Genomic DNA, 18,188 nt, shown 5'->3' on the forward strand with positions numbered 1-18,188 from the left:
AGGAATTAACATTGAAGCCGGCAGTGCAAATTTCAAAAGTGTTCAGACCCTGAGGGCTTTCATGATATTTCACTTTCTTGAGTTGCAGTCTCCCGTTGGCCTGCTCCTTCCGAAGCAGAGTTTGTCCCTTATAGCCATCAGCGAAGCATATCCTGGCTAAATGTTTCTGTGGACTGGAGGTAGCTATTGAATTGGACAGTTAAGAGAATATTGCAAATTCTTGTTGGTAAATGGCACACAAGATGATGGACTGTAAGCTAGCTATGGAAGAAATTAGAGCCAGACAGGGCATATGAATTGAAAGAAAAGGAAGTGATGGAGATTCTGGAAGTTGCTGTAAGGTAGAGAAGGACACTTGATAAGAATGATAGAGTACATTAAAGAATTGAACTGAAGGGCACTGGAATTCAGAAAGTGGCAGTTGGTATATTGTAATATTCATAAGTATAGCAGTCTCAAGGGGGCTGTGGGAGTGAGTATTGAAGTGAAATGGAGATGAATGTCCCGGAGGTGGAAACATTTTGAAACCATAACAGTGGAACATTGGATGGGTCTTATGAGCAGATGCTGAAGTTGTCCAGGACAATGATAAACCTCCAGGTGGATAGGGAGGCTTGTGATCTGGGAGCCTTAGCCTTATTTAACATAGGGACAGAAACAAGAGGCTGACAGTGACAGCAGTGAGATGCAGGGGACGTGTCATCGTATCTCCATCATTAGGTGGCAGAAACCTCAGAGGAACAAGCTTTTTTGCCTACAACTGGAGGAGTACTTGTCTGGAAATGATAATGAGGAGGCCTGAGAATAATGACAGTTACCACCTTCCCCAGCCCACCTGAAACATACATACATGGCAACACTTACCTTTCGATAAAGTTTCTGGGAAAATAAAGTTATGTTTTTTTTTTTTTTGAGACGGAGTCTCGCTCTGTCGCCCAGGCTGGAGTGCAGTGGCACGATCTCTGCTCACTGCAAGCTCTGCCGTCTCCTGGGTTCATGCCATTCTCCTGCCTCAGCCTCCCCAGAAGCTGGGACTATAGGCGCCTGCCACCACGCCTGGCTAATGTTTTTGTGTTTTTAGTAGAAACAGGGTTTCAACGTGTTTGCCAGGATGGTCTCGATCTCCTGACCTCGTGATCCGCCCACCTCGGCCTCCCAAAGTACTGGGATTACAGGCGTGAGCCACTGCACCCGGCCGAAAATAAAGTTTATTTCAGTTGATAGGTTGGTAGTAATAAGCATTTAGTCCATCCAGTAGGCCTAAAAATAGGTACTAAAACTTCCCTTTTTTTTTGAGACAGCATCTTACTGTGTCGCCGAGGCTGGAGTGCAGTAGCAAAATCAAGGCTCACTTCAGCCTCAACCTCCCAGACTCAAGGGATTCTCCCATCTCAGTCAGCCTTCTGAGTAGCTGGGCCTACAAGCACGCACCACCACACTTGGCTAATTTTTATGTTTTTGTTGAGATAGGGTTTCCCTATCTTGCCCAGGCTGGTTTCAAACTCCTAGTCTCAAGTGATCCTCCCACCTCAGCCTCCCAAAGTGCTGGGATTACAGGTGTGAGTTACTGTACCCAGCCTAAATTTTCCATTTTTAAAATGAGGAAATTGAGATTCAGGATGTTACATGGCAGAACTAGGGTTTGGATTATGATCTATATATCACTGAAGTATTGTTTCACAGCAAATGGTTAAAAGTATAGGTTCCAAAGCCATATGTTTCCTTGTCTTTGAACTGGGAATATAAATTAGGTAACATGGTTAATAATATAGTGCTAGGCCATAGTAAGTACTCAATAAATATTAGTTGCCATTATAATTATTGTTATTGAGTTATTCTTATTATTTAATTATAGCTCACGGCAGTACTGTATACCTTCTCAGCCTCACATATCAGCAAGATCATGTTTTTTTCCAGTCAACAATAGATTATTAAATGAGTGACGGCTTGCAATTTTGGAACCTATCATCTGTCTGATGCTTTTAGCAAGAAGCTTGCTATTTTTACTTTGAGAAAATCCATAAGCAGCAAGTCAAACTCATGTAGATGAATAAATATTTGCTCCCTATTCATGTTTGGATCCAACCCCTTTGCAGCCAGGCCATATATTAGGACCCCACCTCAGAGTATCACAACAGACGGTGATGGCCTTACCTAGTATAAAAACCACTCCCCTGTGCCGTATTTGCCCGTGACTGAATTGGAATGAAACTTTACCTTGCTAGGAAAACACTGTGGGTATATTCTCTGTCGGGGTGTGCTGAGCAGAACCCTAATAGAATGTACTATGGGGAATAAGGAATAACTTGTCAACTGAGAGTTAATCAGAAAACCACATGTGCACAAAACCAACAGATTGTAGAGCTGGCAAAGACTTTAGAGATAATTTACTTCAACCCCCTCATTCTACTGTTAAAGAAAGTGAGTCTCAGGGAGGGGAAGGGTCTTGCTCAGGGTCATACAGCTGGCAGTAATTTTATTTGTTTCAATAATTAATATGAACAGTCTTTCTATACATCAGTGAATCCACCTTCCTGCCTTTGTAAGCACAATATAATGACCATAATTGAATTTGTCTTTGACAGTGAAGAAAGCAGGCTTTTAGGGCTTTACAGGGCCCCAAAGTCATCAGAAGAAGATAAATTGTCAGTAACTAAAGCTGGAGATCTGCCTATTGACTGTGAGCTTCTTAAGGAATGGGCCTGGTCTTATTCATGAGCTAAAGCAAGTTTCAAATCCCGGCTTAGCCATTTACTAGCTTAAGCAGGTACGTAACCTCTCTGAGCCTTTATTTCCTCATTGTAAATTTAGATAAGACTTTCCTTAGAGACTGTTAGTGAGGATCAAGTGAGGCAAGACCTATATACCAGTACCTTGCGTAAAACAGGCATTCAATAAACTTGCCCTTTCACCTTACATTTAACCAATGTCCTGCTAAAAGCTAGGGGTACTTCAAAGAAAGGAGAGCCAAGGACTCTGCTTTCATGGAGCTTAGATTCAGGAGGGAGGAGAGCAGAGGTGAGGACCACAGAGAAGTAGGTAGACAATAAACAATTAAAAGTATAATTTCAGATGATGATGTGCTATCAAGGGGTATGAGGAAAAGAAAATGAGATGATGTCATAGATATTTAGGAGGGTGCACTGCTTCTGCCAAGAGTGGCCAAGGGCAGTCTTTTCAATATTATGTTTGAAGAGAACCTAAATCATATGGAAAAAGCCAGACAGTCAAAGATCCTGGAGAATACCATTCCTGAGAGAGGCAGAAAGGCCTTGGGCAGGAAGAAGGTTGGCATGTTCAGTCAGCAGCAGTGTGTTCCCAGCATGGCCAGCCCAGTAAGCAGGGCATGAGATGAGGCTGGAGACATCGGCACAAACTCCATCCTGAAGTTTTAGTCCACCCTATGACATTTGAGTTTTATTCAAAAAGCAATGGAACCCTGTTGCAAGGATGTGTTAAGAAATAAATATTGGTCTTTGTCCCTAGTTCCTGGCACACAGCTTCTAAAATCCTTGGAATCTCTGCTAAAAGCTAGGGATACTTCAAAGAAAGGAAAGCCAGGGACTCCACTTTCATGGAGCTTAGATTAAGCTCCATGTGTATGTTAATTAGATGGCTGATGGCTGAGAGCCCCCCTGTAGCATCAGGATGGGGACTGGTCACCAGAAAGACCAAGGCATGATTAGAGGGTTGAACTTTCAGCCCCTCCTCTGACCTTCCAGAATGAGAAAGAGGCTAGAGATTGAGTCAAACACCAATGGCCAATGATTTACTCAATTATAGCTAAGTAATGAAACCTTCATAAAAACCCCGAAATGATGGGGTTTAGATAGCTTCTGGATTGGTGAACACAGGGAGGTATTGGGAGGATGGTGTGCCTGGAGGAGGCATGGAAGCTCACTGCACCACTGCACCTCCCTCCCCTCATACCTAGCTCTATGTGTCTCTTCCATTTGGCTGTTCCTGAATTGTGTCCTTTGTAATAAGCTGGTAATAGTAAGTCAACCGTTGTCTGGAACTCCATAAGCCGATTCCAGCAAATTGTCAAGCCTTGGGGGTTGGAGTTTGTGGAAACCTCCAATTTGCGGTCAGTTGGTCAGAAATACAGGAGACCTAGGACTGGTGATTGGCATCTGAAGTGTGGGCAGTCTTGCTGGATTGAGCCCTGAAGCTGTGCGGTCTGACACTAACTACCTGGGGTTAGTATCAGAATTGAATCAAATTTAATTGTAAATCATGCAGTTGGTGACTTGAGAGTTGGAGAACTGGTTAGTGTGAGGAGAAAACCCACACATTTGGTGTCAGGAGTGTTGTAGGTAAAAACAGCCCAGAGAGATAAAATCATTCATTGATTCATTTAACAAATATTTATAGATTAACTATTCTGGCCAGGCACAGTTCTTGGTGTGGTACATGAATCCAATACACACCCCTGGCCACATGGTGCTTGCATGCTAATGGAATAATAAATATGTAAAGTTTATGTAGCATTTACTATATGCTGGCATTGTTCAAGTGTTTTACCTCAAATAACTCACGAACTTCTCACAGCAGTCCTATGAAATACATACTTTTATCCCTGTTTTCAGATGAGGCAACACGCATGAAGAATTTAAGTAATTATCCCATGATTTTACAAGTAAATGCAAAAATCCAGTTTGAAATAATAGACTGACTATAACAGTCAGTCTATTATTTTAATCACTGAACTCTATTTTCTCTGTTTCTGAAAAATCACCTAGACTGGTCCTGACTGCTATAAGGGAAACCAAAGTGGAAGTCAAGAGACCAGTTAGGCAGTGGTGGTCAGAAAATGGGATACTGGAATTTTCAACAACACTGAGTAGATATTATTATTCTCACTTAATAAAGAGGAAAACTGAGCTTTGGTTCACACATCTGATAAGTAGCAGAGCCTGGATCCAACCCCAAGCCCATTTATCTCTAAAACCCAGTATCTTTCTGCTAATGTCTCCATTTCCTACAGAATTATAAAGCTTCCACTCCTCCCCTCCTTTAGGACCAAGAGACCGATTTGAGGTACGTTTTAGAGTCAAAATTAGAGAACTGAGCATCAAAAATTTTTTTTCATTTGGTAGGCATTTTTGTAATTGAAAATAAAATAAAATATAAATATACTGACATGCACTTTTTTTCTCATTTTCTTTTTTCTTTTGCAAACTTTAAATTGAGATATAGTACACATAAGGTGAAATACAAAAAGATTAATGTACAGCTTGATGAATTTTGATAAAGTATACACCCATATAGTCAACACTCTAAAGATACATAAATGTGTATAGATTGTGTATTTAAAATTATAAATGAGGTGCCAGTTTTCATATCACGATTAATGATAAAGACCTCTCCCACTCTCTTTTCTCTCATCCCTTCCTGCTTCTCAATTGATATTTTTGTCTCCAATTCATGGGGGTTACACAGAATACCAGGTGCAGGTCAAAAGATGACTGGGTCAAAAAGAAAAGAAAGCAAAATAAATAAAAGAACAACTAGCCATTTCTTAATGCTTGTTGAAGGAAAGTCACATTGATATATTTTCTGTTTTTCTATGGAGGGGTCATGTGCCTCAGCCCACACATTAGCATGTGAACTTGTTGTTCCAGTAAAATGAGTCAGAGTTCCTCAGGAAGGCAGATTCCTGAATTTTAGAGCTGTGTGTCAGCATCTGTGAAAAAAGGTACAGTGTACTGTATTGATGCATCTCACTGATACACACACACTCTTCTCACTCCAGGTGATCACACCCGCTAATAAGCAACAGAAGTAGGATTTGAACTCCAGCCTAGGGCACTCAAGAATCAGGCTGTTTTCATGACAGGGAGAATGGTACTATTGGGTCCGAATTTAGGATTTGCAATGGCCTAGAGTCAGAACTGGGCTTGAATTCTGGTTTTGCTACATAATGACTTTATGACCTTGGGAAAATTACTTATATTCTATCTATTTTCAGTTCCTTTATTCACAAAGTAGGGATAGATGATCTGTGTCCTAAAGTCATTTTGAGGGTTAAAAAGGTCATAGACTTAAAATAATCAGCACAGCACAGAGTACAAAGCTTAAACCAGTAAAATGACAATGGCAGTGGTAGTTGGCCAGTAAGTCAACAGACACCACAGTGTTTTTTAACCATATACCCCATCAGTTAAAATAAATTTTGAATATGCATCCTCAGTACATGAAAACCTATTTATGAAAAAGCATGATATGCTATTCTGTGTTCATAGATTATTTACTCTATAAAACAAGTGAAATATAGCTGAACCAAAGTATTTCCAATGTGTTTACCTATCATGATGGCTTCATGCTAATATTAGCAACATGTAAACATACACTATAAGTCTATGACCAGGTGTGTTTCTAATAATTTAAAAATGATTTTTGATGATTTTCAAAATGATTCTGTATGTGCCTATGTATCCAAATTTCAGGCAGTCTTGATAATTTTGATTATTTTCCCAATCCTTGTCTTGTTTGACTAGGTCTTCATTGTTTTTACTTTACAATGTGAGAAGCTAGTACTGAGTAAAAACATCACCATTTTCTGGTTTACTTGAATCCAAATGGTGAACTGGTGATAATTATCTCCATCACTTGCAATCCATTGACTGAATCTTTTTTAGCTGCTTGCCCATTTTGTGAGGGTTAGCTTAAACTAGTCAATACCTATTAATCACTAACCTGGAACATGCAAATAACAACATGTAGCAATCCTGGAAGCTGAGGACATATAAGGGAGTGCCATAGGGCCATCCCTGGAGTTGCAGAGCTCCCACTCTCCTCACAAGAACCTCACACATCTTATGTGACTCGTGACTGACTGATGTGTGGCCAAACTGATAAATTGTCTACTGACAATCCATATATTAAATGCTGGTAAAGTGTAATTAATTTCTTAAGACTAAAAAAAAAATCATATAAATGGCGCTTCCAGTATTTTCTTCTGGAATCTTAATGAGAATTCCCTGGAGTGTATGGATGCCACTTAAGAAACACTGCCATCACTTTTTCCTTTGGCAACTCTGCAAACACTAACCAAGCACCTGTAAGTGCTAGGACTGTGCTAGACATTAGGCCTACAGTGATGTGATTCCTGCCTTCTGGGAGTTCATATATAGCTCGTTTCCACAACACTTGGTTCTGCTTTATTCTCCCCTATAGATGGTGACTCTGGAATTGCCCAGCTTGCAATGCCCTATGGTACCTTGGGCTAGACTCCTTGACAGTCTTCCTCAAAAGTCTGAAGGCCGTTATTCCCCTTCCTCAGAGTAGGGGAGAAGGTACTAGATCCCCTGCTCCCCAAATTGCCAACATCAGTAAGTCTACCACTCATGGAATCGACATCTTCTCCAAGGGTACTGAAGAGCCTGTTCCTTCCTTTAACCTCATTTGCCTGGTAACTCACTCCAGCGTGGCCTATAGCCCTTGGGTAGCTCCCAAGCCAGGTCATTACAAGTGAGAATTGGGTGTTTCCCCTGCCCATACACAGGCCTGGCTATTGCCAGTGCTGCCACAAGAGAAGCGGTGAGCAGTATGTGCTGATTGGTATCTCGGCCTCGACACACCAGGGAAGGGTCAAACCCATGAATGCAGTCTTTCATGACCATGGTACAGGGCCCTTATTTTTTCCTACAGAAACCCTTCACTTGCTTTCAGAAGTGATGATCAAATGTGAACTTTCATGGTTTATTTATAGCTCTGCCTTATAGAGAGAAAGAAAAGAAGTGATTAAAATGCTATTTTACAAAATATTTTGTTTTTAAAAAGCTTTCATTGTGTGGGCAAAAGGAAAAAGAAAAGTCACTGTATTCATTGTGCTGTCTAGACTCTCAAACAAAGAGGGTAGCGTGCTGCAAATTAAGATTGTCCGGCTACTGCCTGCTGACAAAAAGTATGAATTTGGAGGCCAACTTCAAATAAACCCTTTGGAACAGAAAAATATTGTGGGGGGTGACTATATTTAGCATGTGTCAGCATTTCCATAATAAATTCGTATTGTTATGTTGTGGTAAAATCAGATTTACTGCAGCCAAGTGGGATCATGAGATTTCAGTTTTGTGTTAATTATTTGGAGAAATTGGAAAACTCAGCAGTGCTATTTCTGATGAGAGCACTGATTCTCAGGGTATTCTCCATATTGTGTTAGGAACCCATAATAAGCCCTGCCTTTCAGGAAAGGGGAAGGTGAACCCAAGTCATTTTGACTGCCTTTGTAAGCATAACTTTAAATATATACATATATACACATATACGGCATTACATGTTTTCCCTACAAATACAAAATTAATATGTGCCACCGTAGAAAATTTGGAAAATACAATAAGCAACTTGATAAGAAAAAAAAATTGTTACCCATGCTATCCAACCCGATAACATTTTAATATGTACTGATCCAATCTTTATTATGCATATATAACTTGTTTTTAACAAGTTGTGTAGAGCAAACAAAAAATTATGTAGCACAAACACGATTATTGAGATAGAATAAAAAATTATGTCTTTATTTTCTATTCTCATTATCCCTTTACATTTGTGCAGTAGAGCTAGTTTTTCCCTGCCCTGGTTAAAAATTTTGGTGGTTCCATTACTTTTTTAGATAAATGTAAAGTCACTTAGATAATATAACCTTTATGGTCCCTTTAAGTTGTGAGATGTAGCCAAAATTCAGAAATTCAAGTATCAAAGAATATGTAAAGGTAAAGGTAAGACGTTTTCCAGTTCTTCCAGCTGGGGTCTGCCAAAAATGAGATGTAGCCCTAATCAGATTCTGCTTTCTTCCTCATTCACTTTCTCTCCAACATATTAGCTTTTTTCTTGTTCCTCTGAAATGGTTAGAAAGTATAAGGGAAGAAAAGTTAGGAGGGAAGAAAAGTTAGAAAGTATAAGGGAAGAAAATCTTATCCGAGCCGGGCACGGTGGCTCACGCCTGTAATCCCAGCACTTTGGGAGGCCGAGATGGGTGGATCACGAGGTCAGGAGATCGAGACCATCCTGGCTAACACGGTGAAACCCCATCTCTACTAAAAAAAAATACAAAAAAAAAAAAAAAAAAAAAAAAAAAAACTAGCCGGGCGAGGTGGCGGGCGCCTGTAGTCCCAGCTACTTAGGAGGCTGAGGCAGGAGAATGGCGTAAATCCGGGAGGCGGAGCTTGCAGTGAGCTGAGATCCGGCCACTGCACTCCAGCCTGGGTGACAGAGCAAGACTCCGTCTCAAAAAAAAAAAAAAAAAAAAAAAAAATCTTATCCGATCAGTACTGTCATAATGGGCTTCATGCTCTCTTAGCCTTATAGGTGTTTACAGCTAGCTCTGATTCTCATAAGGCACATCATAGGTTTTTGGGGAGACCCTCTGCCTCTGAAAACCTCTCACCTGAAATATTCTTGTCTTAGTTAATGCCTCTCTATTCTCATAAATTGCTTACTCTTAATTCCTCAGGAATCCTTAGCCTTTTTTTTTTTTTTTTTTTGGTTTTGTTTTTTGCTTGGTTTTGTTTTGAGATAGAGTCTTGCTCTGTCTCCCAGGCTAGAGTGCTGGAGTGCAGTGGTGCAGTCTTGACTCACTGCAACCTCTGCCTCCCAGGTTCAAGCAATTCTTGTGCCTCAGCCTCCCCAGTAGCTGGGACCACAGGCACATGCCACCATACTTGGCTAATTTTGTATTTTTGGAGAGATGGGGTTTCACCATGTTGGCCAGGCTGGTCTCAAACTCCAGACCTCAAGTGATGTACCCGCCTTGGCCTCCCAAAGTGCCAGCATTAAATGCATGAACCATTGCGCCCAGCCCAACCTCATGCTTCTTTGTGGAGACTCCTCAACCTCGTTAGGCGGCCATGTTGAACAGGATCTAAGAACCCCTGGCATCTCTCTCACACATGGGCCACTTGGGGTCTATGGGAAACCTTTGTCTTTGGGATCTGAACAGACTCTGGCAGTGCTGGTTGATCCCAGGGTAACCTCTACTTCACTTTTACACTGCAGCTGCCAGCCAGCCTGTCTCTTCCAGACAGGAGTCACTCACAAGCCACCATTGTGCCACAACCTCAGGAACATGCAGCAGATTCTCTGCTGGTCTGTGTCCTCTTGACTCCTGAAGGGAGAGGATTCCTTCATACTTCACCCTGGAAGGAGGCCTGATGTGCAATAAACCGACAGGTCTTTCCTAAAAATCCATCTCTGTCTGAACTTCCACGTGGATGAAAGGTTTAAGAGTTGATTAATGGGTCCTCAGGCACCATTCTTGCACATTCTTCAGGGTGGTCTGTTTCCAGTTTGCTTTGGTATCTCATATCTGTCATCTTTAGATCTCAGCCAAAACTTCCATTTTAACATTCTGTCACGTGTATTATCCTTAAGTTCATTCATTCCATAGACATTCCCTGAGTGCATACGATATGCCAGATGCCGAGTTTGGCAGTGAAAATAATTATAACAATTCCAGCTTTAAGGAGCTCACAGTCTAGTTGGGGAGGCTGATCTGTTAACAAAAAAATATGGTGCCATGTCATAAACGCTATGATAGACGGAAGCACAAGTTGCTGTTGGAGCACATAACTCAATATAGGTGGGAGGCAGGCAGCGGGGATGAGTCAGAAAAAAATCTCAGCAGAGCTGATACCTGAGCTAAGTTTAACATTTAAATCTGTACTTTTTGAGAAACAGCATAACGTCTTTTTAAACCATTGAAATCTCTTTTGCTGATGTTTGCTTCTCAATTTATTTTTAAAACAAGCAAAGGTAATGTGGAGAAAGGAAGGAAGAATTCCCTGATGTCTGCCATTTGTGTGCACATCTGTTGCAGTGGGAAGGAAAATAACATTTATGGAGTACCTTCTATAATAGAAGTTTCCTGGATCCCACCCATGAAGGCGATCCTGGAATGTTGTCTCAAGTGTGGGGCCAAAGCACAGCCAGGAGGAGCATTCCCTGAGGGCAGTTTGAAGATTCAGAGCTGGTAATAGAAGGCGAGGTCCTCCCTAAAGCACAGCAGAGCACAACTCAAGGAAGAGACGAGGACAAAATAAGAATGAGTGGCAGAGCTGATGATGGGGATTGCTGAGATGATCTCAACAATACCCAAGCTTGCTCTAAGGGAATCAGGACTTCGTCTATGAAGGAAAATGTTCTGAGGCAAGCAGAGCTCTTAACATACCTCTGCTAAGTGGGATGGCAGCAGCTTCACTAAGATGTGTTTGACCATCTGGCCCTTCACAACATGACTCCAGTAAGCCCTTTTAGTCTTTGTCTTTCTCCACGGTTTCCTTGTCAATAATTTTTCATTTAAAAAAATCTCCTGCCTACTTAAGACTGCCATTTCTTTCTGCTGTCAGTGTGCTGGCTACTCTTAGCATCTCTGATCTCCCAATCAGCACATTGAAATCCATGGAGAGCTAGGAAGCTAGATGACTAGTTCAGAATGCACATGCTATCCTCGTGGAAGAGTCCATAGAGCAACCTAGCAGGAGTGGAAATTCGTGTAAGCCAGCAGATGAAAGAACCATCAGGTTACCTAACCCTTGAATAACTGTTGAAAGAAGTTTATCCGCTTCTAGCGTAGTATTTATCACACTCTATTTTGATCACATTAAATGTCTTTTCCAGTCTATGGTGAGCTTTTTGATGAAAGGCCCATACAATCTTTCTCTGTATTCCATGTAGATTGAGTGTTATGCTTGGCACATGAAAGGGAGGCAATGTGTTTTATGAATATTCCAGGTGTCGAGATTCAGTAGTAAACAGACAAGTCCTTGCCCTGTGCAGCTGACATTCTGGTTAGGGCAAGGAGTGAAGAAGGCAGACAATGAACACATAAACCAGAAAACATACAAAGTGGCAGAAGGAAATTAGTGGCATGCAAATCGGTCAATCAGTCACAGTAAAGTGGCAAAGATGGTCAGGGGGAACACTTGGAAATGCTTTGAAGATACCCAGGGGCTCTCATATTCTGTATGGTATTCAGCCTTTTTTTTTTTTTTTTTTTTTTTTTTTACATTTTTTCCTCCCTTACTAGTATGCAAGTTTCTCCAGGATAAAGAGTATGTTGTATGCAAATCTGTATCCCTAGCAGAGTGTCTGGTACATAGTAAGCGATTAACAAATGTGTAGAGTAAGAAGTTGTATACATGTGATCCCAGAATGACTGCATCCTTAGCAATAGGAATTCAATAGCCATTCCTGAGACTGAGCATATGCTGTAGAGCTTTGTCATACTGTTGCTTGCCATCTTCCCTAGCCAGGTCTGTTGGACTCCAAAGTTTACTTTCTCATGGCCTTAACAGCCTAAGGGACTCCTTAAAAAAAACCTTACTCTTCTGCTCATATGGGAGCCAGCACAATCCATGGTTAATCTTGATGCTGCACACACCATACCATGTCCACCCAGATGCTGTAACATGTCATCTGCCTGAGTGCCCCATTGTAAAGAAAAGAATGTCCTGAAGTCACATTCCAGAACTCAAGTCACTTAGACTCAGCCCAGAGGTCTCAGCAGGTACTCACAACTTCAGAGATTGCTGGGAAAAGAGCTGAAGTTGAATTGACGAGGTCTTAAATATTTTATCCTCAAGTACAGGTGCAACATGAGTTCCATTCAGTGATTGCTATCTTTAGGTAAGTAGACGATGTACTCAGCAGCTGGTTATGTTCCATTCTTCTGCCCTGTGTCCAGGTAGTGAGGAGGGGAAATAATTCTTCCCACTCGCCCCTGGAGGCAGTCACAGAACTGCTTTGCCTTCTGGGTTGTTTATGCCCCAGAGGCCTCAATATACAAGTATCTATTAAGTGCAGGATGTGTGTGTGGTCATAGTTGAAACTTTAAATGTTCACTGTGTTTTATTCTTATTTTTGTGTTTTATTCTTATTACCAGAGAAAAATAAGTTAAAAAAACAAAAAGAGGACTAACCAAATATCTTAAAGGGAAGCAAATTCTAACTAGAATGTTTTGCCTGTGACAAGCCTCACTTTGGATTTCGCTTTCCAACTCAGCTGTCTGTATTGTTTTCCATTTAACAGGAAGCAATGGCAAAAATGAGCAAAGTTGGGAAAGTTGTGTTCCCGAGACTACAGGATAAAAAGTAAGTGTGTATTTTTTATATGTACAGTGCTAAAGAATTGAGCACATACACACACACATGCAACTATAGATCTGGAATAAACTCAGGTGGTCAACTAATCCAGTCCTTTCATTTAGTGGTTAAGAGAACTAAGTTCCAGGGAGGTAACGTCACCTTCACTTATCTAAGATTGCAGAACTATGTAGGGCCAGAGCTGGGGGTCAGATGTAAGCTTCTGAACTCTCAGACCAATGTTCTTTTTCCTAGGTAATTGGCAGCAAATCTGCTCTTCTCTGTTCTAAAGTAGGGATCTCTTATATCTGCATCAAAGGACCCAGTAGCATCTGCCCATTCTTTTACTCTTTGTATCACTTGGCATCAAAATCTAAAAAATGATGTTGGTCAGTATTTTAATCCCAATTCAACAAAATATTAATTTATTTCATTCCTGCTATATTCAAGGCATTATGCTGGGCTCCAGGCAGGTGTTACAGGGGAATAAAACACAATCCGATTTAGGCACATAGATTATTTTAGAACAACGGGATAAGTTCCACAATTGAAGTATTGCCAGGTGACAAAGTTGCCCAAGGAAGAAAGGGATGGGAGCCTGTAGAGATGAGAGAATGCTTTTGGAAGGAGGTTATGTCCAAGCTAACTTTAAGCACTGTAAGAAATTGGTAGACAGGCCAAGGCAGGAAAGAATATTCATAGTAGAAGGAATAATGTGTACAATTATAAAGGTGGGAGCAGCATAGTACATTCAGGTTACTATAAACAACTCATAATCCAGAAACACAAAGTATGAGATGGGGAATGGCAGGAAATGGGACCGGGGAAGGATAGAATTGGGTGGGGGGAGGTCAGCTCATAAATACCTTGGAGGCCATGCGAAGACCTCTGACCTCACCCTATAGGCAGAACAGAGATGCTGAATTCTAAGCAGAGGTGAGACCTGGTCGATGCAGATCAGAAAGATCCCTCTTAAAGGATCCAGTACAGGGGGCTCAGGGTAGAAATAGAGGGTTCAAATAAAAGGCTTTTTCAAGAATCCAGGCTAGAGATGTAAAAGACCTCTATTAATTTGCTGGTGGTGATTTTGAAGATGAAGGGGTTGTTGTGGAAGTGCTTTTATAATTTTAGGGAAGTATTCGAGGTTAAGACCTAAAAACAAATTCCACTTAACATGATGAACAGGCAAAGGTGCAGATCCCACTGAAGTAGGGTCAGTGTTTAACAGAACTGGAAATGTTCATAGAAAAGCAATCCACTTTCTTTTCATTTCCCTTGTCTCCACATAGAGTCAGGCTGCTAATCCTCCGAATATAAACCCTTCTCTAAATGCCAGGGTGGAAGGTGCAGGCCTTGCATAAGGGAGCTCCATGCAGGAAGGTAGAGAGATCTGAGTTCCCATTGGCAGTAGGAGCTATGCTGTCCCTATTTCTGTTCCCTAGAGGCAGCTGGAGCATCCCTCTTTTTGTGAAATTAGAAAGATTGTCTTTCTCCATCTCTTCCCTGACCCTCCCAAGACTTGTTAGGGAAGTTTTTAAGTTCTTTCCCTAAACCCCACGTGTTTCTTTAGAAGAGAGTCCTTGGCTGCTTGCTGGGAGCTGGCAGCTGGCTGCTGTTCTCTGTGAAGGAGGCAGCACACATGGTGCTTTAGCACCATCTGCAGGCAAACCAGAGATTTGCAAGGAGACAGGAGAAGCCAGTTTCCTTCTGAGCCAACCTCGCCTCATTGCCTAATAGATCACACTGTTAACGATGTGGGACGACATTTACTTAGGCCTCTACCACACAGAAGCAAGGGACTGAGTTGAGGCACATTTTGAAGAGAGGGGATTCAGCTGATTTGAAAATTCACAATCACGGAGAGCACAATTTAGTGACTATAGTTTAATGAGTAAATGTTTAGGATGACCCCAAATCTCATTATTTTGCCCAGTCCAAATTTATATGTGGCCCTGGAAGAGTCCCTTGAAAGTGCTTTGAAAAATTTGGTGCATTGAAAGACACTATCAACAAAGTAAAAAGGCAACTCACAGAATGGGAGAAAACATTTGCTTATCATACATCCAATAAGGGATTGATATCCAGAATATATAAATGTATAAAGAACTCCTAAAACTCAACAACAACAAAAAAGCAAAAACAACCCAGTTCAAAAATGGGCAAAGGAAGCCGGGTGCGGTGGCTCAAGCCTGTAATCCCAGCACTTTGGGAGGTCAAGACGGGCGGATCACGAGGTCAGGAGATCGAGACCATCCTGGCTAACCCAGTGAAACCCCATCTCTACTAAAAAATACAAAAATCTAGCCAGGCGACGTGGCGGGTGCCTGTAGTCCCAGCTACTCGGGAGGCTGAGGCAGGAGAATGGCGTAAACCCGGGAGGCGGAGCTTGCAGTGGGCTGAGATCCGGCCACTGCACTCCAGCCTGGGCGACAGAGCGAGACTCCGTCTCAAAAAAAAAAAAAAAAAAAAAAAAAAAAAATTGGGCAAAGGACTTGAATGGATATTTCTCCAAAGTAGATTTATGAATGATCAATAAGCACGTGATAGGGTATTCAACATCACTATTAGGAAAATCAAAACTACAGTGAGATACCACCTCACACCCAATAGGATGCTACTATTTTAAAACAGAGAACAACAAATGTTGGCAAGGATATGGAGAAATTGGAGCCCCTGTGTATAGTTGGCGAGAATGCAAAGTAGTATTGCTGCTGCAGAAAACAGTATGGCCATTCTTCAAGAAATTAAAAATAGAATTAACATGTGATTCAGGAATTGTATTCCTGAGTATATACCCAAAAGACCTGAAAGTAGGGTATGGAAGAGATATTTCTACATTCATGTTCACAACAACATTATTCATGATAGCTAAAACCGTGAGAGCAACCTAAGTGTTCATTTGTAGATGAACATATAAACAAAGAATGATATGTTCATACAATGAAATATTATTCAGCCTTAGAAAGAAGCAATTTCTGACATGCCACACATCAGTGAACCTTGAGGATATTATTCTAAGTGAAATAAGATAACCACAAAAAGACGAATACTGTATGATTCCACCTATGTAAAGAATAAGGCCAGTGCACAAAGTTACGGCAAATTTGTCAGTATTAACATTGTAAATCTTCAAGTGTGTGTGAAGGGGTGCTCCCCTTAGCTCCCTTCTAGCAATTCTGAGATTCTAAAGTCAAGAAATCCATCTCATGTAAATGAAAGAATTGCTTACCATTATATTGTCACAGAGCATCATGAGTAGGAGCAAATTGTTCCTAAAATAATTCAACGACTAATAAATTTGGATGGTCATAGAGTAGGTTTTAGTAGTACCTACATATAGCTATATTGATGATAATATTAAAATATCAATTATCTAAAAATTAGTAACTAACACTTATATCACATTATGAGTCAGGTACTGTTCTAAATGCTTTTCATATATTTCCACATTTAATTCACACAACAGCTCTGCTGAAGTAGATCCCATAATTATCCCCATTTACAGATGGAGAAGTTTCGGCAGAAATAGTGTAAGTAACATATCCAAAGTCACACAGCTAATATTGGGCCACATTAAGATTCCAACCCAGGCTTCGGAGTTCACCTTTTAACCCTGTGCTTGGCCCCATCACAACTCCTACGTTACCAGAATGCTTACAGTATAATAAATACCAGGTAGGTGACTCCTACGAACATAGCTATGTGTGACTAGTAGAAGTCCCTCTGTGTATCCAAGGTTACTCTTACAACCTCTCTCCCCCAATGCACAACTTTGCACCAAAATTTCATCATGAGGATTCCTTTTCAGAGCACCCCAGAATAAACCAAGACGTGCTAAACTGGCTTCTTCATTCCCTCACCCCATGTCAGTTTCCCAACCAAGAGGAGTAAGGACAAAGTTGCAAGGCTGCAAGTATAATTTGTCTCGGTTCCTATTATTCCTTTCAGGATTATGATGCCAGAGCAGCTTCAGCTGTTCTGCTATCTGATTCATGGCAATACCAGTTCTAACAGGTCTAACCCAAAGAGTCAGACAGATGGGACAGGGAGAGCGAGGGCCACTGTGAGATGCCTGGAAGGCGAGCACAGCTCTAGAAAAGGCATGAGTCACCTTTCCATGGAGTTTTGCTCCTGGATAAAGCAGTTCACAAGGGAAACCTAGATGTGGAATCTGCAAAAGGGCAATTAAAATGTTCAGTCTCGTCTTTGGTCAGGCTGTGATTTTAGGCCAGTCATCAAACCTAGGGCTAGTTATATAGGAAATATTTATTGAAGCTGGCAATGTGAAAGGGTCTCCATTAAGTTCGGGCTTTTTTGTATATACAGCAGAAGCTTTGAAGTCAGAGAGACATGAGTTTTTTAATAGAATGGGGTTTAAATGTTCTTATTTCTAAAATGGAGATGATAAAACTTCATGCAGGTCACATATAATAGGTCTGACACATGCTAATTCATTGCCCAGGATGCTGTAAGCATTCAAAATCTAGGTGTCAGCATCACCACCACAGATATATTCTCATTCTTCTAAATGTACAGGGAAGCCCCATGGTAGTTTTGTCTTGAGATCATTCAACATATTTATGTTTCTTCCACAGATACTATGATAAGAAATACCAAGTATTCCTGAAGCTGGTTGAACACCAGAAGGAGTATTTGGCGATCATGAATGACAACTGAACAGGGCTTGCAGGTGCTGATGCCAGAAGCTTCTGTGCCATTGCATTAAAGACCTCTGTCATTTCATCCATGTTCAAGACCCTTGAGGTATTGTTTCATCATTTCTGTATTGTCTTTTAATAAAGAAAACAAACATGTGCAACCAGAATTAGAGTCTTCATTTCATACCACTATTATTTAGTTTCAGTTTCCATACAGTTTCCATCACAGTAACAGAAGTTTCACATAGAGTCATAGGATCTCACATGAGACTAGATCTTGGGGGCCGTTCAGTCCAGGGGAGGCCTGTACTTTTTAATCAGTTAAATGTCAGCTATTAAATGAAAACCTTACATTACTTTAAGTAGGACATCTAATGCATGGTCGATGTCTTTTATGGTATTTTCCCCTCCTGTGCAGGATCTAGTCTAGGGTCAGATACCACATTTATT

General features: G+C 41.0%; 1 protein-coding gene across 14 annotated transcripts in view; it reads left to right on the plus strand.

Moving 5' to 3' along the window:
- The window catches only part of FGGY (FGGY carbohydrate kinase domain containing), a 468,393-nt gene extending 450,488 nt beyond the window's left edge, over window positions 1-17,905 (plus strand). For 13 of the 14 annotated variants that reach the window (XM_050804094.1, XM_050804057.1, XM_050804114.1 and 10 more), the window contains 2 exons: window positions 13,028-13,089; window positions 17,676-17,905. In XM_050804094.1, the coding sequence (XP_050660051.1) occupies window positions 13,028-13,089; window positions 17,676-17,757 (144 nt within the window). In that variant the 3' untranslated portion in view covers window positions 17,758-17,905. The remainder of the gene's footprint in view (window positions 1-13,027; window positions 13,090-17,675) is intronic. The other variant, XM_050804123.1, reaches the window with a different exon arrangement.
- The last annotated feature ends 283 nt before the right edge of the window (window positions 17,906-18,188 follow it).

This window comes from Macaca thibetana, chromosome 1 (genome assembly GCF_024542745.1).
Source record: "Macaca thibetana thibetana isolate TM-01 chromosome 1, ASM2454274v1, whole genome shotgun sequence".
Classification (NCBI taxonomy): Eukaryota; Metazoa; Chordata; class Mammalia; order Primates; family Cercopithecidae; genus Macaca; species Macaca thibetana.